General features: G+C 43.4%; 1 protein-coding gene across 2 annotated transcripts in view; it reads right to left on the bottom strand.

Moving 5' to 3' along the window:
• Myo16 (myosin XVI) overlaps nt 1–24,594 on the bottom strand; it is a 490,479-nt gene that overhangs the window by 237,569 nt on the left and 228,316 nt on the right. For both annotated transcript variants that reach the window (XM_021218659.1, XM_029531821.1), the window contains exons 10-14: nt 17,586–17,736; nt 14,145–14,255; nt 7,517–7,582; nt 5,741–5,868; nt 3,268–3,373 (exon numbers count right to left, since the gene is read on the bottom strand). In XM_021218659.1, the coding sequence (XP_021074318.1) occupies nt 3,268–3,373; nt 5,741–5,868; nt 7,517–7,582; nt 14,145–14,255; nt 17,586–17,736 (562 nt within the window). The remainder of the gene's footprint in view (nt 1–3,267; nt 3,374–5,740; nt 5,869–7,516; nt 7,583–14,144; nt 14,256–17,585; nt 17,737–24,594) is intronic.

The following is a 24,594-nucleotide window of genomic DNA, read 5'->3' as shown; positions in this document are numbered from 1 at the left end:
TATGTTTAACCATCTGGTATGGAAGCTTAGGTTTCTGAAGAGGCATTAAATCTTTACAAAAATCTATGATTTGGGCCTGAAAATTAATATAACCCAAAGCAAATTGGTAGCAGGCAAGACACAATTGCCAGTTCATTTGTGATCAATATGATTTATGTTTTCTTAATTACACTGACTAGGTAGCTAGGCATATGTGAAAATTAACAATGTAATTTCTTCTCACTGCATGAACATACTACAAAATAATTATTTTTAAAAGCTGTAAAATAGGATATTTTGGATTTGAGGCATTTCTCTATTGTATTTGACAATAAAGTGGTGGTTTATTATTTTATAAGAAAGAATATCATGGATAATGGGTGGTGTGTGCCCAGACAGGAAATTTGGGGCAGTAATTACATGATTTACATGCACATGCTTTGCACAGCTGCCTCCCCATCTCAGGTTAGCAAACGGCAAACTCTAAAGGTAGAGCAAACTCCTTTGACTCCCAACCCCATTCTGCTGTACTCTAACACTTTTGGGTGCTTGCTGTGTCTTGCATGTAAAGCACTTGACTGACATAGAGCAGACACATGCATGACCAATAACAACTCTCCATTAGTGACTGACTGTAGACACACATCTACTGTGCTTACTATGCGCCTACTCGCATCCTACCATGAGGTGCATGTGTAAATACGTGTGTATGTGCGACGGTTTTCAACCTTGAATATCAGAGTCTCCACTTTCTCATCGAGGAAGCAGAATCACCAACTGTCAGGATCATAGACTTGGAAAGTCCTAGCTGGGTTTTGAACCAAGGCAGTCTGGCTGCAGAGTCACACACTTAGTCCTAGCTTCACACTAACTTCATCCAATTTGTCTTGGACTAGCAATAAAGACAAGGGATGCTAATATAAGCCACTTAAGAACTGTAAACTCCAAAGATCTTTTCAGTGCACACTGCTGAGTTCTTCCAGATGGCAGTTCCAAGCTTGAAACCTCCAGCTATTTTCTTCTTTATTAGCTAGTCAGCCAATAGGTGGCACTAAATAACTGTATTAGGAGAAATGCCGAGAAAAGCTGAAATTGGTATATTCCACTGTCTCTCCCTTGACTCTGAAACAAGATTATAAGAAGAGCACATAGCCATAAAAATTTAAATAAAAATATATAGAAAAATACCCATTTGTGACCTCAATGTTTACTGATTAAAATTTTATTGAACTGATTTTTCCCCACTTATAGTCTGTGGTATGAGTTTTAATAGTTAAAGTGCCTATGTGTTGTGAAAGTAGCTAATTATATTGCTATTTCCTAGAAATAAAGGTCCAGGGACTCCTTAATGAATATCCACATGCCAATTAATCAAACTTAGCCTGTCATCTCCCCCCTCCCCCGCAAAGGGACTTCTCAGTAAAGGCTTACTGAAATCATTGGAACAGAATTGAGTGAGCCTGAAACTCATTTGGAATGGGATGGACAAGAAATCCCAGGCAATTTCTTTAAAAAAACAAAAACAAAAACGTGGTTTTCTGCTTCAATAAGTCCAATGACAGGGAAAGGCCCCACTTCTGATCATCGAGATTCAGATAAAGGGATTAGAGACGAAGTAGTGTTGGTGGCTTAGCTGGTCGTAGACCTAGGGGAGGAGAGCAACCCGTCTGAGCACAGGACTCCACCTGCCCCTGAGGACACAGAGCACAGCAAACACACCGAGAGGCCTCTCACAGGATGGGGATGCCCTGCAAGACTGGACCTTGCTCAGGTCCCACGCCATCTTTCAGACCCAGCTATGTCATTGTCTTCATTCCTTCTTCACGGTTCCCGTGAGCACCATGCCCCGGGAATGTGGACAGAGAGGCCAGGGACCTCTCAGACACCCCCGTTAATCTTACCTTCATCACCTTCTGTGTGACATACAGTCACTGGAGATGCCCTCTGCCCCAATCGCTCTTGCTTTTTATCTCTCTAGCTTCCTTTCATGTGTATAATCTTTGCTCCCTGAACAAGAGCTCCACTGCTTCTCTCACACAACAGTCTACTTAAGATGCCACCAGCCTTCCCCTAGTGAGGTTCGCTTGGCACATCCCAGGCGCAGGTGCAGCTCTCTGTGTGTCTACCTGTAAAAGGCCCTCCACTGAGGGTTCAAGATCAGCCTCAGGACAGCTCACCTGTCTTCACCTGAGAGCTTCCTTTCAATTAAGCTGTCTCTCAATCTCAACCTCACTGCTAAATAGCCCTGTGCAGGAAGGATGCTCTATCTACTGATTCAATTCTGCTAGCCATATCTTTATCTCATGAAGACTCTAGTAGCCTCCATATCTCAAGCCCACTGAATTTTACAGATGTCCTGTACTGTTACACAGATTTACAATCACTTCACAAATTCACTTGACTCTTGCATAAATCCCTGTTGATTCCTCAGTATGCTTTGCTGAACCTACACTGGGCTTCATGGGCTTAGACAATGATGTTTGTGTGGATGATATCTAACGTAGGGAATCCTACGGTTAAGATGGGATTTAAATATGTCATGAAGAATGAAGAAAACATACAAGGCATTTCACTTGAAATCTACATGGAGCCGGGGATTTTTGATCCCCAGTGCTAGCAGACTTGGGAGAGTTACACCCAACAAACTCAACAGGAATTGGAAAGTAGTCACTTAAACTAAATATCTAAGCCAACTTACATAAAGTGATCAGGCTGCATTTGAGAAATTACAGAGCCTGTTCTCTCGCCAATGATCATTTTAATAGATGATTATCTTAGCTAGTGATTTAGGGGGGAGACTATTGTTCCCTGTCGTTTCAATTAAGTCAATAGATTCTGCTATTTCCATTAGTTAACTGGCATTTATCTTATAACCATGTTGATTTATTCATGTTTTCATTTGGGAGTATCAGACGCTGGTATGTTAGCATATTTGAATAGAGGCTTGCCAGTCTTCCCAAGTTGACTCCAACTGCTACATTCGAGCTGTGGAGTGAACTGATGTGTTGCTGAAGACAGTGCAAGCTTAATGACTAGTTGTAGATTAAAATCATCCATGTTTGCTGTGGCCACTTCTTTTAAAAGCATTGCAGGTTTACTGCTTGCCCTCAGGATTGCCCCAGTCTTGCTTTTCAGGCAATCCCAGCAGAAGTATCAGCCCGAGGCATTCTGTGCAAACACACAGAAGTCTTTTCTTTTTATCTACAATCTTTGACCATGGTGATGTATCCCTGTATTTGCAAGTGACGTTGCCCTTGACCCAATCTACACACTCCCATATTCACTTACATGCTTGAGTCTGGAGTCAAACATGGCACAGCTGGAGCTGGCCCTGCTGGTCAGGTGCTTCATGATCTGCTTGCTGGCCTGGGTCTTCCCTGACCCTCGTTCACCACTGAGAGAAAATGGGGAAAAACACAAATTCACTGGATTAGAAAAGGGAGAAAAAGAAACAGAGATGATTCTCAGACTCACGGATGGTGGGAGGCAAGATGCTGTCAGGGGATTGATGGGGCAGCTCTACTGTCAATTGGATAGGTTTCTCCTGAACACCAAGTCATCAGGTGTCCTGTCTTGACAGTGGGTGTTGGATGTCAGAGCTCCAGAGGACTGCCTGGCACCTGTCTTCCTATGGCTGAAGGGTGAGCCATGTTCTAATTAATTAATTAAAGTGCGCTTTCGAGTAAAACGTTGAAGTGTTAATAATTGAACTCTCAACTTGATGAATGATCTCCTCCTCTCAACTCCATCGACCTGATTCATAGAAACTACTGGGACAAAAACAAGTTACTAACTTTAAAGTGTGGCATTAAAATGAAGTTTGTAAAGCAAACTCAACATAGTGTCTTATCTGGTGCTAATTTATAAAGTATCTATTCTGGAGATATTCAACTTGCCCCCCTTTTACTAACAATACATTTTTTTTTTCCTCACATGCTAGATCCTGATTACAGTTTCCCTTCCCAGGTCCTCTCCACCTTCAGTGTCATTCAGATCCACTCCCTTTCTGTCTCCCATTAGGGAAAGAAAAGACTTCTAAAGGGTAATAATAAAACAAATAAGAAAAGATTTTAAAAAACCTAACACATTGGAATTGGACAAGACAAACCAACAGAAGGAAAAGATCACAAGAGAAGGCACGAGAATCAGAGACCCACTCATTTGCACACTCAGAACTCTCATAAAAACACTAAACTGGAAGCCATCATGCATAGACAGTAGACCCGACGCAGACCCGTGCAGGCCCTGGGCAAGCTGCCTCCATCTCTGTGAGTTCTTCTGAGCATTGATCGTGTTCATTTAGATGGCTTTATTTTCTTTGAGTTCTTCATCCCCTCTGACTCTTACACTCTTTCTGCCTCCTTTTCTTCAGAGTTTCCTGAACCCTGAGGGTATATTCAGCCTCTGATGACTCTAGTACTGGTCACTCTCTGGCTACACTACTTTCGTGGCACACGAGAAACAGTCAGTGAGTGTATATAACTTCAGCTGAGCTTCTGGGGCCTTGAAGGGGGAGGTAAAAGAGGCTGAAATCTTCTCCCTTATCATCAGTTTCACATGGAGACCACGCCATGGTGCAAGGCTTTAAAAGCAGGGCTGGCGTGACTAAGTCACCCCTAATTGTTTCATGTCACACTCAGACTTGGTTTGTCTTGTTCATGAGGACTTGGGAGACTTGTTTAACTTAAAGAAGAAATGAAGTTTCCCCCCTCCAAAAATAGATGGCATTATTAGGCTTAAAAATCTGCCCTAATGGGACATTAGTGAGGAGTTTAGGGGAGAAAGTTACCATGAGCAAATGAATGTAGAATTTGGGGTGAACCAAATCTAGCCAGGTCTATCTACAGGACTCTTACAGGGCCCTGTGAGCACCCCATCAGCAAAGCCCCCAGAGCCACCTCTCTGTCTCCCACCTTGATAATTTCCTGAAGCAATGTTGATTCTGTTAAGAAAGTGTTTTAGAATATGTTTGAGCAAGGACACACCGTGAGAGAGAGAGATGAACAAAACCAACACTGGTGTTTTGCCCACACTGGAAAGGCTGAAGATCTCTAGAGAGGCCCTCCTGGCCTGTGGGGCTCAGGTACGTCGGGGACACCTGTGGGCAGCAGACACAAGTCTGATTTTTAGCCCTTCAGAATTCTCTACCTAAGTGTGGTCCCACCTGAGGCCCTCTTGCTGCCCTTCCCTCACATCTTAATTTGAAGAATTTTATTCACAAATCAACTGTTTTTCTGTAGTTTGAATTTTTTCCTTACATTTTCAAGGAAAAAAAAAAAAACAAAACAACCAAACCACCACGTCTGCAGTCATACAGAGTGAAATGGGAGCAGAGGTGAATAGGAAAGGCAGGCTGAAGAAAGCCGACTTTGTGACTAAGAAAAGCTGTGATGTGGGAGCCTGTGGGGATCACGTGTGGAGCAGCAGCTCAGGCCCCTTATTGACTTGGGAGCCTGTGGGGACCACGTGTGGAGCAGCAGCTTAGGTCCCAGAGTGTAGCAAGCTTTTCTTTCTCCAAGTTTCTTTCTTAGATTTGAAAGCAGAGTCCCTGTGTTGCTGTTTTAAATCTTCAATGTGAAGTGCATAAAAGGCTGTTGGTTGCCATGGACTCTGCTACACTGAGGAACTTCTCAAAGAATTCTGCCTGTCCCTTCTAACAGGACAAATTTGCTTATTGGGAACATAGACTGCAAACATATTGAGTGCAGAAAGGGACCATGCCAGAGTCCTAGGATCTGCCCAAGGTGACAGGCTGGCTCACCTGAGGATGATGTTCTGTGGCCTTCGCTCCTGGAACAGTCTGTGAAAGGCTCTCTCTGCGCAGGAGAAGAGGTGGGGTGGCAGGGAAGGGCTGCGCTGGCCTGTGGGGCTCAGGTACATCTGGGACACCTGTGGACAGCAGACCAAAGATGGAAGACCCATCTGCTTCTGTCCCTCACATGAAGAGGAACTCCTGAAACTGAAACATGTTGCTGGGTCTACAGTAAGCCAGGGCAGGGGTTGGTGGTGGTGAGTCTAGAGAGAGCCTGCACAGTCACCCTCCCCTCAGCCCGATTCCTGGAGGCTTAGTGACAACATAGAGGCTTAGATTTTATCCTCAACTTTTGGTCCATAATCCTTAAGCTATTCCAATGGCTTAAAGAACAGTACTTCACAAGTTTCCAGTCTGGTAGATATCTATGAAATAAGCTTAAACTGTGGCATTTCACATTACAAGTTCCCTGATGTTTGGCATCAACATCCGAAAATCATCCTTGTGAGCATCATAAGAGTTTATTTACAGACTTCTCAGAGGTACAGAAGTGTAATTAATTTCAGTGACCTGGTCACCTATGGTTGCTGGTACTCACTGCTAGTATTTGTAGTGCCCTGGTTTCTGGAAAATTTTTGTTTTCTTTTTACTAATAGGAACCAAGTAAAATCTAGGGAATTCGATCACTTCCAAGTGATGACGGAATAGCAAGTGCCTCACAGGGTAGCACAGAAGGACAGAGCTCCTGTACTAACTGCATCACAGGACAGAGCTCCCGTACTAACTGCATCACAGGACAGAGCTCCTGTACTAACTGCATCACTATGACACCATTCATGCTGGCTCCCAAGTCTCTGTGATAGTTCCAAAGGTGGCACTGAGGTTTAGAAATGAGTTGATTATCAGTACACCTTTACCAGGCACAATGCCTATGCTGCAAATATAGGGCTAGAAAAGACACTGTAGAAATATGCCTCAACGACAAAAGCAGACATAGTGCCAATCTTTTCCTTACCACCCATCAATATCCATCCATGATCTAAACACCAGTCAATATGCATCCATGAACTAAATACCAGTCATTTTCTATCTATGAGCTAAATACCCATCAATATCCATCCATGAACTAAACACGACTCAATATTCATCTGTGAACTAAATACCAGTTAATTTCTATCTACTAACTAAACACCCATCAATATTCATCCATGAACTAAACACCAGTCAATATCCATCCATGATCTAAACACCAGTGAATATCCATCTGTGAACTTAACACCAGTGAATATCCATTCATGAACTAAACACCAGTCAATACACATCTGTGAACTAAGTATCAGTCAATTTCTATCTATGAACTAAATACTCATCAATATTCATCCATAACTAAACTCCAATCAATATCCATTCATGATCTAAATACCAGTCAATATCCATCTATAGACTAAATGCCAGTCAATATTCATCCATGAACTCTAAACAAAATGATACCAAACTAGTCAGGGGTGCATGGGAATATATTGTATTACTTAATTTATTCTGTTTTGTAAGCACCATCAGAGGAGAGTTACATATTTAAATGTAAAAGGTACCTTTGGTAAAAAAAAGTTTGATTCCTAAAGTTGCCTCAGAACACATTAACATAATCATCATGCTAACTCAAGGGAGAATGATTCAGAGAAATTTTGCTTTAATTGTTGTTCTTTTAGTTTGTATGTCACAAAATACAGATGAGCATGTCCCATGAATGTCACTTCAATGTGATATTTGGAGCATTATACTCACCATACTGGAGTAAATTGGGAGTTCTTTGAATGGGTTAACAAGCAAAAAGATGTCTCCGATAAAGGTCTGTCAAAAAGATGCAAATAGTTCATGAACCACATAAATAGAATCATCTAAAATTATGAAACTTAGAAACCATTATGGAAAACATGGTGAATCAATAAAAGTATATTGTATCAATCACAAAATTGTATATCATATTGTAATATTTTTAAGCTGACTCAAGCATTCTTAAGAAATACAAAATTCATGTTCAAATTACATGAACAAAAGCAATGAAATTGGTTAGATTCTAAGAATTTACTGCAGAGGGATTTTATGATAATCAGTCTGGGTAAGTGATATAGAAGTAAAACAAACAAATCCATAGCAAGAAGAAAATAGACTAATTAATTTTATGTCATTATATGGGAATAAAAGGATGTAAAGGATTTGTAAAGCTCAAAATAAAACATTTCAACTAACAAAGTTGAAGCAATGAGATATAAAGGCATAGGGATAAATGGAAGAGAGATTATAAATGTAGATTTAAGTCCACATATGTCTGTAATTACAGCAAATATTAGAATTCCAAATAATACTGCTAAAAGACAAAGACCATGAACTGGGTGAAAACATTAGATGTGTCCTACTTTAGAGAAAAAAAATGCCACAAACTATAAAGAGGAAGGGAACTTGAAAGTAAAAGAATAAAGATATATATATATATATATATATATATATATATATATATATATATATATAAAAGCAGGCAAAAAGCTGCGTGTTATACAACCCATAGGGATGCAGCTTGGGCAACAATGCGGGGGGGGGGGGGCAAAGGGAACATTTCATAATTAGGAATTGACAAAGCAATCAGGAAGAGATGGCAATTCTATGCTTCCATGATAAATCAATCTACCATTAAGTCTCTAAAACAAACAGCTTTAAGGAGGAAACCTGGGCTCACAGTGACAAGGGGGAGATTCTTGCCTATTGAAGTGAGCTGATGAAAAATTCAAGTAATTACTGATCTGGCCAAAGATTCATTCGGAAAGCGTTTTCAAGAAACAGTAGATGCTTGTCCTCCAAGCTGAACACAGAATAGTGGTTTAAACCTACAGGAAGTGAGTGACCTGCTGTGATGGTGGGAGAAATCCAACCGAATGTCTCACTGCACACAGGAACAGATAAGAGAGCCTAGATGCTCATGCTAGAAAATAAAGAGTAAGCGTTTTCAGGGGCTGTGAGGCTAATCTTAAGGAGAGCGAGCATTCTGCTATGCAGATCTACAGTGGACACCCTAAATACATAACCCACAATGAGGAGAAAAATTTTATATTGGGGTAATTATTAGTGGGAAGTGAGATTCTCCCCAAATATGTATGCTGGAATAAGAAAAAATATAATTACAAAAACATGATTCAATACTAGAGTAAAGTCATCAAAGGAGACACTGTATAAACCATAAGAGTTGCAGAGAGCACTCTGACCAGGGTTTTCTCAGCTGTGGAAACGGAATCCCCATGGCTCATTGTTCTAATGAGTTGTTCTCTCAACAGCCTCCACATGCTCTCTTCCAGAAGCACCGTTCAAGTAGTGAGCGGGCATCGTAAAGCACACCTCAGGCAGCCCGTCATAGGAGAGCCTTTAGAGAGAGAGAGAGGCTGGAACAGAGTGCTGCACCCTGCCTGACCTCCTCCCACCAAAGTGCTCCCGCTGAAGTGCTCCTTAAGGGAGTCCTGCCACCTGACCTGCTTCACCTGAGCGGAGGTTACAGAGGCAGCAGGTGGAGAGACGGGTCATGAGGGACCCTGGAGCTGTCAGGATTTCTTTGCTCTGGCTTGTCTACCACTACCATTAGAACTCCCTGGGCTAGCCAGACACACCAGGGCTTTCTGCATTGACTTTGTAGGCCATTTCCTTGTCCCGTTAGCTTCTAAGTAGAAAATACTGGTGAGTGGCTTTTCTGCCGGCCACCGAGGTCTGTGATGTGTGTTCTGTTTTCTCTGGTACTGCTGGCAACCTTTATTCCAGACATGCAATGTTCTCATCTGCGCATTCTCCTGGCAAGCTCATGCCTTATCACCTGGAAGCCTTCTCCTTCCCATTGCAGCAGACACGTGGACATTCCCTAACCACCTAATATCCAAATGAGTGCTTCACACTCGGGGGAAGATACATGGGAATTCCCCATCCAGGGAATGGCTTACACAGGGAGGACTCGAGCAGGGCCCAGTGGCTATGGGCAGAGCACATCACAGAACAGATGAGATGCAGAAAAGGAAATAGGAATTCTGTCAAACAACCAGGTCAGCTGCAGCATCTGAAATATTAATAGCCTGTTTCAGACTCAGCTGTTTGCCACAGATAAATCCATATTGACCTCTCTCTCTTGTGCTAAAAAAGGTATGTTTGATCTAAGAGGCATTCTCACACATGCTCAGAACCTGCTACTGTGCATGCATGGTGAGCATATGTGTTCATGTATGTGTATGCGTTTGTGTGTACTGTAGGGAGACGGACATCAGTGTCTAAATAAGGAGAACTGATAGTACCTGAGAGGGTGATGGGTCTACGGTGGAAACCATACAAGACAGAACACGGAAAGCAATCTCAAAACTGAAAAAGCACCATGGGAAATTTCTTATGAGTGAGGCCATTGGTGTGCAGATTTTAGGGGAGCAGAGGGGGTGGTGTGTACTCACTGGCATGGCCATCTTAGTTCAAGGTGACCAGCAGGACAGGTGTGGTACAGATGGTCAAAAACAAAACACAAAGGACCAGAAACAGTCTTTCCTCTGAATGACCACACATTCCTTTATGCAGAAAGTGACCCAGTGCAGCACACTCTAGCAGGCATAACTGTCTACTGCACAGAGAGCAGACAGGAAATCAAGGGAAACCCAGCCCTTTCCTAAAGGAAATGGGAGATGCTACAGTTGGAGTAGGGCTCGCAGTGTGGGGCAGAGCTGCAGGTTGTAACTGACTGTATCTTGCAAAGGGGGGATCATGGGATTCCCAAGACAAGCAGAAGCCGAGTGTGCTGGCCAGGTGTTCACACCAGTGACCTCGACAGAGCCTGCCATCCAAGCACCTTGGTAGGCTGAGGTGGGAAAGAGTCCATGTTCGTGGCTGGCCTGGGGGACTTAGCCTGCCCCTGTCTCAGCAGGGGGGAAATGAGATAAAGGATAGCGCTTAGTTAGGGAAGCTCCTCCTTAGCACCTGTGAGGCTCTGGATTCGATTCCTCACATCACAAAAAAAGGGATGAACTGGGGAGATATCAAACACTAGCTCTCCTTATCAGTACACAGCCCGAGAAGTCAGAAGGACACAGCTGCAGGGGTCCCATGGGTCAGGTGGGTTGCAGGGTAGGGGGTGTGGTGATGGGAACTGCCAGGAGAGGGCAAAGACCAAGCACAGGTATTAGAATGTGGAGGCAACTCCTAAGCAGTTCTTTCTATCTCGTGAACGTAGTGCTCATTTTAGCTCCTTTTGACCATGAGCTGACACTTTTTTTTATTTTTTATGTTTTTATTCTTTGTCTTTTTGAGACAGGGTTTCTCTGTGTAGCCCTGGCTGTCCTGGAACTCTGTAGACCAGGCTGGCCTCGAACTCAGAAATCTGCCTGCCTCTGCCTCCCAAGTGCTGGGATTAAAGGCGTGCGTTGCCACGCCCGGCTGAGCTGACTGACACTTATAAAACAGTAATCTCCTGAGAGTCAGGGTTGGAAAAAAAAAAAAAGACAAAGACATAGGAAACACAAACTCCAAATCTCATTCGATCCAACAGGCTTGAATTAAAGTGCCAAACTGCTGTACAAAGGCAGTCATAGTGGCACATGCCTGAATCCCAGCATGGGTGAGAGGGAGGACAGAAAATCAGGAGTTCAAGGATAGCCCCAGCAACTTCATTCTCTGGCTGAAAGGTCAAATAAAGTACATTCCAATATGTCTCTCCAATGTCCCAATCTCTTTGGAGATCTATAGTAAAAAGTTCACATGCCCAACAGTCGATAGAAGTCCAAAGGCATTAATCGTCTGGAACTATGTTTAGATTACATGCCAGTCTTTTACATATGATGTCAGCTACCTCAGTGGCACGTCCACAACTGACATGACCCTTAGCATCGATGTTATTTCTGATTATCCAGATAGAGAAAGACTCTGAATAGAGTTATAGGTTATAGTGAAGACTGTCCACTTTAAGGACTGTGTATGTGGTGGTGATGGGGTGGTAGATAGGAAGACCCTGGCCTTCAACATCAGCATCACTGACCAGGCCTTATATGAATACAACTGCCTGGTTCTGTCTCCATCAAGTCCAGAGTCTGTTATAGGAGCCACACATCAACCACAGCACAAGGAGAACCCCGCCCCTCACCCAGTGATGCATGTTTTTACAAGGGAGAGAGCCCACTGTGATGCAGTTTGGAGATTAAGAGGAGACACAAGGATGAAATGATATTTGAGTGGGATTCCAGAAGGTTCTGATCTGAAGAGAGCAGAAGGAAACTGCTGGAGCACAGAGAAGAGCCCTGGGAAAGTCCCCAATGCAGGAGGAAGGGCAGCCATTGCCCTCTGAGTGACAGGCAATGAAGCCCACTCGTGGTTTCTCTGTAGCTGAGACTGCCTGGCTTATCAGCCTTGATGCCAACCGCAGAGAAACAGCTGTGTTCTATCTGCCATGGGAAGCAACAGGACAGACTCCTGAAAGGAGCTCTGTGGCTATCCTGGCCGTCTGCAAAGAATGTTCTTGTTCACTGTGAGTGCTGATGGTGGGGAAAGAAGGCCCTCCCAAGTTGGGGGATGCAGGGCAGGGAGGGTGGTGACCATAGTGACCCCAGCAGCACCAATGGGGCTGCCAGTGCAGAGATGGTGTTGACCCCAGGTGCACAGAGTAGGACTGCCAAAGCAGGGACTGTGGTTGGGCCAATAGTGAACCGGATGAGCAGATGCTTAAGGGGCAGAGGAACTTGACAAGCACAAAGGAATTAAGGAACAGAAACCAACTCGGTCTTTCCATAGGGCTGGTGGTATAAAACCCTCAGGAGGCTGAGGCAGGAAGATTGCAAGGTTAAGGTCATCTTAGGCTATGAGTTCCATGGCAGCCTACACAATTACTCAGATAAAATGCAAAGAAAGGACCAGGGGTGTAGACCAATGGTACCAAACTAGCAGCATGCACTGGGCGCTGGAATTATAGTCCTGGGTAATATGAAAATAAAACAAGCTAAAGAAAAATAAAAAGAAAAGAATGAAAAACAAAGAAAAGAAACAAAAGAAAAGAAAATCAGAAACATGTCACGAAAGCACTAGGGAGATGGATAATAGAAACCAAAGCAGGCAGGCTTAACCACTTCTGCCAATGGCAAAGTTCCAACAATTGTGATGCATGTGCTTAATTTTAGATATATTTGTGGTGGCAGGCAGTTTATTGAAGCCTTGAGATGCTGGGTTGCAGCTTCGTGGGTTAATCAGGACCTGACAACTCATTACTTGCTGGGAAATCTCAGTCTTCACATTTACATGAAAATGACTTAATCAGATTCTCTGTCGATTAGGACTAAATGGGTGTTATCAGGGAATGTGACAGATTCGGGCATAATCAGAAATCTCCACAGGCACTTGGACTGAATTGTCCTGGGCTCTGTATGGGACAGAACAAAATCAACCAGCGCACGGGAAGGGGGCAAAGGGAGGCCGGGGAGGGGGGCAGAGATGGATTTCGAGAATACAGGTTGTCTACATTGTTACTGGTGATAGAAAGCTAACATGCAGGAAAAGGATAGAACAGTTTTAACTCATCCTCCATCTAAATGGCTTTCTCTGCATCTTTGCAGAAATCTTACACACACAGTTAGGTTAGTGCCCAGAGAGACGCTGCCTGTAGATCGGGGGCAGTACTTAGTACAGGGCCTTTGGTGTCTGAGGCAGACTGAGATTTATAAGCAGCTGATCTACAGATCTTGCCAGTTCTGGAAAGATCTCCCCACTCAGTTAGGGCAACAGAAAAGGCACAAAGAGCGTGAAAAATGAAATCAGAGGAGGAGGAGGACATGACTATTCTTAAAGTATAGACAGGACTTACTGTGGACAGAAGGGGAAGCAGGCAAGGGGAAAAGCCCAAACTGAACATGTCTGGGAGACTAAACCAGGCCATGAGAGGAAGAGAGGGAGGGAAAGCAAGCCAGGAGCCCCTAACCAAAAGGAGCAGCTAGGGCCAAGAGGCCAAGACATCAGAGAACCCACAATGGCTGGAATGTGTTGGGATCAGGCTGGGGGAAGGGAAGTGAAATGCAGCCCCCTGGGAGTGAGAGGAGGAGGGGGCAGAGTGAAGAGTGCTGGGAGGGAGCCTGGGGTACTGAGGCATGCTGGGAAAGCTGGCCCGCATATGCTTTGGTTTGTTCACGGACACCTCAACTAGCCATTTGTCCCAGGTTCCTGCAGAGTCCTTACTAACTTACACTTCATTCTGAATTTGGGATTTTGCTGAATATGACTAAGAGCATTCTCAAGAAGAGACTGAACTCTGAGAAGCTCAACCTCAGCCATCCCCATAGCCAGAAGCTTCCAGAGATCCATCACTTGCAGCCTTTGTGGTTCCACAGTGGGGAGACAGGGTATGTGGCAGTCCTATGGCACTCACGTGTATCTGGTCATTTCCAAAGCGCTTCTGGATTTCGTACAGCAGGCTGCTGTCGTTAAGCTCGCTGAGTGTGGCTAGGTCATCGCTGGGAGCCGGAGGCATGACCTGGACCTGTGGGGTGGGACAAAGGCCAGTTTCATCACTTGTAGTCACTTTCTGATCAGCTCAGGTGCATGTTCCCACTTCAGGAACTTCTCAGAGTTCTGAGACCACGTGGATATGAAACCAATGTTAAAAGGGGAGATGGTTCGAGGAAGAGAGGATCATTCAGATCAGGGTTTATGTTCCATGTTCCATATCTACAACTCTCTCTCTCTCTCTCTCTCTCTCTCTCTCTCTCNCNCACACACACACACACACACACACACACACACACACACATACCACTTTACCCAAGTTCCTTATGCCTTGAAGAACACCTGCATGTTAGCTTTCTATCACCAGTAACAACGTAGACAACCTGCATTCTCGAAATCCATCTCTGCCCAGCTCCCCAGCCTCCCTTTGCCCCCCCTCCCGTGCGCTGGTTCACTACTCAGCAGGATTTCAGGCTGATAATGGGGAAAGCTGGTGGTTGGTGACTCTTTACTTTCTGGTCCTTACAACCAAACACCAATGAACGATGACTTAAAAGAAGTATTTGGCCTTGAAAGGTAGAAAAACAGAATCATTACTGGAAAGGCAGCTGTGGCAGTGAGGGTAGCTTGGTCTATGGCATCAAGGTGTCAACCAGGAGAGGGGAAAAAAAAAAACAACAAAAACCAGGGCTCAGCTGTCTATCATCTTTCTCAACAACTTTTATTCAGTTGGATGAAACCACCCACTTATGGGGGATCCTCTCTCTTCAACTAAAATTCTCTTGAAAAACCCTCACAGGCACCCCCGGAGGTTTCAAATTCCATTGAGCTGACAGTGAAGACTGACTATCAGAGTGAGTTAGAGTAAGTAGGGCTGGCTACCACTGTGTAACAGTCAGGGAAGAGAGGGCGGCGTGCGATGAGCAGCTCCAGGAACACGTTCGTAAGTTCACAGTGTTCCTAGCGTCTCTACTCTCTGACAGGCTTTATGCCAGTATTTTGATGCAAAGACAGAAAACGAGAATAAAAGGAGATGTTACCTTTCATCTCAGTGTGTTCTCAGTCTGCTGGAGGGACCAGCAAGGACGTAAATAATAAATTACAAGTGTAGAAAACGCGCAGAAGAAAAAAGATGTCTGAAAAAGTTTGCTCTGTGGTGATCTAGGCTGCCCTTGTCTGTGGGCTGTGCTCAGGTTGAAAGTGGGAATAGTTTGGAAGGACAGGTCTCTTAGGATGGAGGAGAGGAACCAGGATGGTGTGTGGGAAGCCCTTGAGGACCAGTGTGGCCGTGGGTAGAATCAAAGGGTAGCAGGTATGTAGAAAGCATGAAACCCTGAAGAGTCTGGGAGTGGTTGCACAGTTCCAAGGGTGATGGAAGGCTGCCCAGGGTGTTAAGTGGCTGGAAGAGAAGATGTGCCTCACTTTGTGAAAGTGTCCTTTCAGTAGTTGGCACCTATGGAGGTCTAAGAGGGTGTGCAAAGTTACAGACGGTTGTGAGCCACTTGTCTGTGGATGCTGGGAACAGAACCCAGGACCCATCTCCCCTGCCTCTATCATCATCAGGATCTTATTTTAAAGTCTTTGTGAGCATCCTTCTACTTCCCACAAATAAAATATCATGTGTGGTATAGATCTTCATAATAAGAATGTAGGTATGGGCATATATGTATAGTAAGACAGATTAATAGATGTATATGATATGCTGTGTTATATAATACATATGATTACAAGAATGTGGAACATTCAAAATTAAAGCCCAAACTTTTTGCAAGTTAGTATGCATTTTTTAATTCCAGAGAGAGAGAGAGAGAGAGAGAGAGAGAGAGAGAGAGAGAGAGACTCAAGAGGCATGATTTCCATGAATGCAATAAAATTCCTATTTTACCCAGGGACAAGGCTATGTCATCCAAGCCAGTTTCTACTGCAAGTAGAGAAAGCATGGCGGATATTGACAGAGAGCCCACAGGATCAATTCCCAGCATCCAGCTGGAAGCCTCCAGGTTCTTACCCCTAGCCACACATTTGCACTGGGTTGAGGGGAACGTTCGAGAATAGCAGTTGAAACAATGTGCCCTTTGTCTGGCTTACACCAAAACAATGACTCCCGTAGCATCAGAGACCTTCAGGGACAGGCAGCTCCTTGTAGTTATCAAGATTTCCAAGTCAACAGAAGAGAGCTCTGATGCTCGAGTCTAGGAGGCTTTTGAAGGCCTGGGTGCCTTACAGAGATTCCACACAAGGCCATTTTTCTATGCCTTTTGCAGAGGATAGACACAACCATCCATCTGCAGAGTTACCCTGTGGTAAAGCTACATTTTACAAAAATCCAGAGGAAGAGGCGCTAAGTGGTTTTGTTTTAATTTTCAAAATTTTCTACATTACATACTTATTTCTAAAATGGTACTCTGTACTTTGATGCATTGAAAAGTCTTTCCCGTGGCTTTTGTGTGGAATGCGACTGCATGACCCAGCCATCGATAGCTTAGTTTCTTCTATGAAGAACTGTCCAGTGGCTGATTGCCTGAAACGTCTGTGATCTGGCTTGCAGGGGAGATCTTAATGTGTTTAGTAAGTGTCACAGGTCAGTAATCCAAAATCCCCACCGTGTCCTCCAGAAGGCAAGGGACAGAGAATGATCACGGTGTTCTTACACCAAGGATACCTAAGAGATGACAGTAATGACACAGAAACCACCCACAAGGAAGGTCCTGCCTGACGCTGGGATGCTGCAAAAGCCTTCTTAGTTTTAAACAACGTGTTTGAACACAGGTGAGCATAGCTCTGCCGTTCACAAAACACCAGACACAGAAAATCATTTACTTCTGTCACAGAAAGAAGAAAACTTAAGCTCATAACCCTCCAAAACAGCAAAGCAACCACCCCTCAATTAGGCATTGAGACTTAAGTGATCACACAAACACACGCACACACACACACACACACACACACACTCACACACGCACACACACTCACACACACACTCACACACACACGCACACACTCACACACGCACACACACTCACACACACACACACATGCACACACACCATAGCTTCTTTTAAAAAGAAATGTCTCTCAGCGCATCTTTGACCAACGTATATGTATTTGGAGAGTTGGAAGAAACAGAAAAAGAGAAAAAAAAAAAGATACTGCTTAATGATCAAAGACACCTGAAAATATACTGTAAAATTAAACTTCTCTAAAATTAAATAGCAATTGTATTTATTAATGACCAGTAGAATGGCCACATTGACAGGAATTTTAAACAGAACCCTAGCCTATGCGATTTTACTTTATCTTTGAATGGGAGGTAGCAGGCCAGCTTTGGATGCTGTAGGTTTTCCCCGTGACCTTGCAGAGTTACCTGCTCTGGCTTGCCGCAGCTGCTCATCATGCTGGTCTCAGGAGGGCCGTCCTGGGACTCCTGCTTGCACAGACCTTTCGCTGTGTCTTTGAACATAATGTCTTTTTCCAGTAAACTGTCCTGCTTGGCAATTGGTAGCACCAGGGGACTTCTACAAGAAACAATCAATACCAAAATTAGTTTTCTTCTAACATTGCTGTTTCTATCAAAAGCTACAGGAGCCTGGGCCACAGAAGGTATGTTTACTCAGATAAAAACATGTCCTGTAAGCTGCAGGAAGCATAAAGTTTTCTCTTCAGCCCACCTATCATTTAGATTTACTTCTGAAAAAAAGATGCATTCATTTTAACTCCAAAAGAAAATATTTACCAGGATACATTCAATTGTAATAGAAAGATCAATAGGTAATTTAAAAGCTGTTTGAAGTGCACAACTGCACTAGGCACTGAATTTAAATGTGAAGAGGGATTTGTAAACAAATGAAACAAGTTATAATCATGATTAAAATACAATGGGTATAAGATTTAATGTACAGAGCCATAGGCAATATTTTGAGTTTGTATTGAATGTCAGAATAAAAATTTAAGTGTTAAGGACTGCCATATTATAAACAGAAAAATGCTTGTAACCTCTAAACATTTCAAACAAGGCAAAGAGAGTCACAAAAACAAGAGCCACTGTAAGCTCTGAATTCGTAATATTCACCACAAAATAATTACTGAATTTGCAACATGACACTTTACAACAAAGTTTAAGAACAATCTCCTTGAATGTTAGCGCTCAAGCAGAAATACACACCCATTTTATCAAGTGAATGCACGAAAACAGTTGTGTCATCTGATGTACAGCAGGGCTAACTCTTGGTTAGAGCTGGATGGACTTGTTCTGTTGAGTTTTAAGTTTATCTGTCTCATATGCAGTAAAATTGATTTGTTGTAGGTATATCGTACAATGCTCCCTTGCTCGCTCTCTCTTTCCCTCCCTCCCTCCCTCCCTCCCTCCCTCCCTTCCTCCTCCTCCTCCTCCTCGTGTGTGTGTGTGTGTGTGTACACAAGCATGCATGTTCGCACACACCTGCAGAGGAATATGAGGAAGCCAGAGAGTGATATCCTCAATTGCTTCTCTACCTCATTATTTTGAGACGGTGTCTCTTACTGCCTCAGTTAGAGTTTCTATTACAGTGATAAAACACTGGCCAGAAGCAACTTGGGGAGGAAAGGTATTGAAGGTATTGAAACACATGGTTTCAAACAACAATTCACCATCAAAGCCAGTGAGGACAGGAACTCAAGCAGCACAGGAATCTGGAGGCAGGAGCTGATGCACAGGCCATGGAGGGGTGCTGCTTCATGGCTTGCTCTCTTGGCTTGCTCAGCTTGCTTTCTTATATACCCCAGGACCACCATCCCAGGGATGGAACCATTCATAATGCAATGGACCCTGACCAATCAATCACTAATTGAGAAAATGCCCTGTTCTTACCAAACCCAAGACTTGCTGTTTTGAGTTGTCTAGCTGGCCAGGAGGCCTGGAGGATAGGGCTCCGCACGTTGCTGTCTGCCCAGAGCTGGTGACAGACACACACCACCACAGCCAGCTTTCAGTGGGCATGAGGGATCCAAACTGACATCCTCATGCTTTACTCACTGAGCAACCACTCTAGTCCTAGTTCAGTGGTATGTGACAAAGATGTTTATAGTCCCGTAATCAAAATAACCGGTCACAGAGATATATTTTTTACTCCTCCCTTCTTGTGTCCATTGGAATAAATTATTAAATGTGTCAGTAGTGTCTTGCTATGATTTTAATTGGCCTGTCTTATGCCCTACATGTTGATTGTTAAATGAAAGCTGACTGTGTTTAAGGGGTGCATGGTGGTGACTTGGCACAAGCTGAGAATGTTTACTGCAGTGGTGTTGATTCACAACCCACGCTGATTGCATATGCCCTTGGAACATGTTCATTTTAGACCTGCACGTCTGTACCTGTGACCCCAGTCTTTGGAGAAGCACTGCTGTACCCTCTGCTCCTTTGAGATTTGCCTTTCGAGTTTCTACCTGAGCAAGGTTGTCAGGTATGAGTGGTTTTTGGTCTCCCTTACTCTATAGTGCTTGATGCATCTCAGGTTTATCTATGTTGTGGCAAAAGGGGAGGATTGTTTTCTTAGTTTGAAAATTTCCCAATGTAGATTGATCCCTGAGCTCTCATCTCCCTGAGGGTGGGCCCAGAGAATTTTTTCTGTATATTATTCATTATGAAGAACACTGATGTGAACACAAAGTACAGATAGATCTTTAGGATTCCCTACCTTGCTTCTTTCCAGTCAAGGCCCAGAAGTGGGGTTCCAGGATCACAGGTAGGTGAATTTTCACTTTCTGAGCAACCTCTATGGTATCCTATAACTCAGCCTGGGCACAAGTCTTCTTCCACACCTCACCAGGACTGCCTCAGGTCTCTTCTACAGCAACCATCCTAACAGGTGTAGTAGGGTCTTATCTCTCTGAGATTCAGAACTTCGTTTACTTGAGGTTAGGAATACCGGGTACTTCCCTAAAGACTCTTGGTCACTGTATATCCTCTCTGGGAAATACTGAAGCTGTAGGGCTGTTTTTTAAATTTTCATGATTTGTTTTTTGTTTTCTTGTTATTTGCTATTGTGTTCTGTGAACTTCTTGTGTATTTTTGAAACTTATCAATTATGATGTTTGCAACTTTAATTCTTTTGTTATATATTTTTAAAATCTCATTGATTGATTGGTTGATTAATGATTGACTAATTGATTTTGTGGGGGGAGGGTGGAGGGGGTGGCTGTGTACAGCATGGCATGTATGTGTTTGTCAGAGTACATATGCAATATTTGTGTCTTTCCTTCCGCCATGTGTGTCCTGGGAATCTAATCAAGTCACAAGGCTTGGTGGCAGGTGCCTTTGCCTGCTGAGTCATGATAATGGCCTCAGTGACATATTTTTCTGTGAAGACACCTTTTGGGGTGGTGGAGTCCCTCTTGGGGATGTTTGCTTTTGTTCCTTTAGCTTTTGGTATCAAAATCCAAAATGACAGCCAAGGCCCGTGTTAAGGAACCTTCCTTGTTCTCCTTGTGGGCTCCTGTGCTTAGAAAGTGCACGCCTCACCTTTATTAGCCTTCACTATGTCTCTATGGGTGTAACGTGGAGAACCTGTTCAGCCTTTGGTGAGCAGGTGTCCAGCTGTCTGTCACAGGGCCACTTACACAGGAGGCCACCATTTCCCTCTGTGAGTCCCCGTGAAGGCTCAGCCGGCAGCACCACAGGGCCACTTCTCTGCTCATCGTTCTCTTCTGCTTCTCTAACTGTTCTAACCCAGTCCCAGACCGATTAGGACAGCTCTGTAGTATAGTTTGAACTCCGGAACGAGATACTTCCAGCTTTATTCTCAGAAATAGATTTGGCTATTTTTGTTCTGTAGTTTCAGGGAGTGTCTCTTTAAGTAAAGTGTGGGGTGACCCTCTCTGCTTTTAGATACTAGACATCCAACATTCTGGACACCAATATTTAGATGGACACTTGAGGATAGTCTTTCTCCTTACATCCCTATCAGTTTATTTCCATAACAATATACTCAATTTTTTTTTCATTTTCAGGTTTTCCTTTTTTATGTCTTAGCTAAGAATCCTTATTTTCTCAACTCAAGATCAGCAAAGTTGATGCCTTAGACTTTATTCTGGAATTTCTAGCTCTGTGGTCTCCTGTGTGTATTCTCCTGTCTACACGGCTTTCCATAAATCACATCTCAGTATCTTCCCTTATAGCTGTCTGGGCGTTTCAGCACCCATTTTAAGAACAAAGCCCATCTTTCCTCAACTAATTAGCTGTATCTGCTGGTGAAAATCAATTGGCCATTGGTGAATCTATTTCAGGGTTCTCCTGTGTGTTGTGCTGATATACTATGGTATTGATTTGATTGATGCCCTGTTCCAGGAAGAATTAACTCACATGAAACATCCAACTTTGTTTGATTTTTAGATTTTTTTTTTTTGGCTATTCACTGCACTTAGCATATTTATGTGAAACTCAGAATCTATGCCAATTTTCACAGAAATGCCTGTCGGGGTTTTGATGAATGCGTTTAATTGACAAATGTATTTGAGGAGAATTTCAATACTAGCAGTGTTGAAATTTGTCATTCTGAAGAACTCTCGACTGGTCTCTTCTGATCTTTGCTAATTTCTCTCATCAGTATTCCATGGCTTTCATAACTGAAACCTCCCATGTGACTAGCTGCATTTATTTCAGCACAATCCATGGTCTGTGATATTGTAAATGTATTTTTTGAATTTGATACAATCATTTATAGTTAATCAATATACAATATAAATGATTTGTGTATTAATCTTGATGGGGAAGCAGAGTACAATTCAGAGGACTTTTAGGATAATTGCAGAGTCTCACTGTTTTGCCATCTGTATCAATGTCCTGTCCCCCTGGCCACACCTCTGAGCCCCCTCCTGCCTGGTATCACAAGCACTTCACAGCACTGAGCTGTGAGTTCAGCAGAATCAAGCCCTCCTTCTCCCCACCGTTTCAGTCTTCAATGAAGTCCTCATGGGCAGCTTTGTCTCTCCTGATGTTGCTTCTCTGCAAGGCTAATTAATGAGATTTTCTGCACTTTCTGGCTTTTCTTTAAACAAACAAGATTTATTTTGAGTAAAAAAAAAAAAGAGACAATATTGGTAATAAAAATTTACCATTGAGGGTCGGAAGAAACAACTAAAACACAGGGGTGATAAAAGCAGCCTCATGCCAGGCCATCAAGTCAGTGCTAGCTCCCACTGTGGAGAATTCCAGAGCGGAGGGCAATGACAAGGACCAGACTTTGACCTCTACTTGGCTTTAGTCAACATTTATTTTGATAAACAAAAAAGGAAATAGGAAAAGGTGCCTGCAGGAAATAGGATAAATAGGATTTTATTTCTAAAATGGAAATAGAAATAGAATATGATAAGACCAAAATCAATCTCCTGAGCCCACGATTTCTTCACTGAGAAAAATTCCTCAGGAATTGATTGCTGGTTTTATTAAAACTTTACAATTCTATTCTGTAGCGATTTATTCAGGTAGTCACAATATGTGATGCTTAATGGGCTGTGTGTACTGTAGAATTTATTATTATGTGGATATATGAATGAAGGTATACACTAGATGAGATCTGTGGTTGTGAAAGCCTTTTTAAAAGTAAGACAATATTGATATGTGAATGTTGTAGAAACAGCAATCTACTAACTCATTAAAAAAAATACTTTGCTGAAGGAAACCCACACAAGCTAGATTGTACTGGCTTTTCCTGTTTTAACCAAAGTGGAATATGAGTCTCTAACTAGGGCGTTTTTTTTTTTTTATTAGATATTTTCTTTATTTACATTTCAAATGTTATCCCGAAAGTTCCCTATACTCTCCCCCCTGCCCCTGCTCCCCAACCCACCCACTCCCACTTCTTGGCCCTGGCCTTCCCTTGTGCTGGGTCATATAAAGTTTGTAAGACCAAGGGCCTTCTCTTTCCAATGATGGCTGATTAGGCCATCTTCTGCTACATATGCAGCTAGAGACACTAGCTCAGGGGGTACTGGTTAGTTCATATTGTTGTTCCACCTACAGGGTTGCAGCCCCCTTCAGCTCCTTGGGTACTTTCTCTAGCTCCTCCANTGGGGGCCCTGTGTTCCATCCAATAGCTGACTGTGAGCATCCACTTCTGTGTTTGCCAGGCACTGGCATAGCCTCACAAGAGGCCGCTATATCAGGGTCCCTTCAGCAGAATCTTGCTGGCATGTGCAACAGTATCTGGGTTTGGTGGCTGATGATGGGATGGATCCCCAGATGGGGTATTCTCTGGATAGTCCATCCTTTCATCTTAGCTCTAAATTTTGTCTCTGTACCTATATCCTTTCATGGGTATTTTGTTCCTTACTAGGGCAGTTTTAAATGAAAAGAATTTATTTGTCTTGGTCTTTGTGCTCAGGGACTATACAATGACCCAATAGTACAAACTGCCCCTGCTTATTGATGTTTAAAGTCATGCATTTCTGATGGAGTGCATGCTCAAGGAGAAGTAGGAGTTAGAGCAGAAAGGAAGTGCTATATTGTATTCCGAAATCCCAGAGAGAACCATTCTAGTCTTAATAGTGCTGGTGAAATACACTCTGGACAGGAATGGGAAGTCGGGGTTGTTGTAGACAGGAAGATGAGCAAGCCTTTTGCAGATGAAGTAACGGCAAAGCCCGCAGAAACAGGGCTGGGGCCATGAGAGCACATTTAGTCAGTCAGGGTGATGACTCCCTGTCCTCAGTCAGAGTTGGGAGCTGCCACTTGATATGCAGGTGGATGATAATACAACTTCTGATTGTGACATAGGAGGAGGTCTCAGTCTCTGTGGATTCAATTTTGCAGATAGAGCGATCTGAAGTTCCCCCAGGCACTGACTTGGGGGTTGTTCCCAGGTTGTGATGAGGAGAATGCTGCCTGCTCCTGGCTAATGCTTTCAAGAGCAGGCATCTGCACTTTCTCAAGGAAGAGAAGGTACATCAGGGCACTTACAAACTTCGGTTTATAAAGAGGCAAGACACAGAAGTCAAAACACCCTCCTTGCAACAGTCACCATGGAACTGTTCTTATTGTCTCTTCATGACCAATGAACGCACCTCACTCTGTCTCAGATAAGACACGATGACCTTAAGGGAATAACTGTGGCCAGCTCATGACTGCCTGGCCAGAGCAGAGAAAGATATGCGTATTCCAATCCCCATTTGCTTTCCCAATGCTGCTTTGTGGGTTTTCAAACATTTCCTTTGTCTTCCTAAAGCTCAGGGTCTCTATAAGCAGCTAGAAGATGAGGTTGCATAATAAAACTGTAGATAAGCAAAGCTTTGAGGCTATACCTGGTGTGTTGAGGTCTGACTCACTGGCACCTTTGCTCAATGTTTGGGAGACCCTGGTTTTGGTCTTTAGTAGTAGTGTGATGGAGGAAGTAAGGAGGAGG

The sequence above is a fragment of the Mus pahari genome, chromosome 19, assembly GCF_900095145.1.
Source record: "Mus pahari chromosome 19, PAHARI_EIJ_v1.1, whole genome shotgun sequence".
Lineage (NCBI taxonomy): Eukaryota > Metazoa > Chordata > Mammalia > Rodentia > Muridae > Mus > Mus pahari.
Note: the sequence above shows the minus strand (reverse complement) of the source record. Positions and strands in the feature narration are given on the sequence as shown.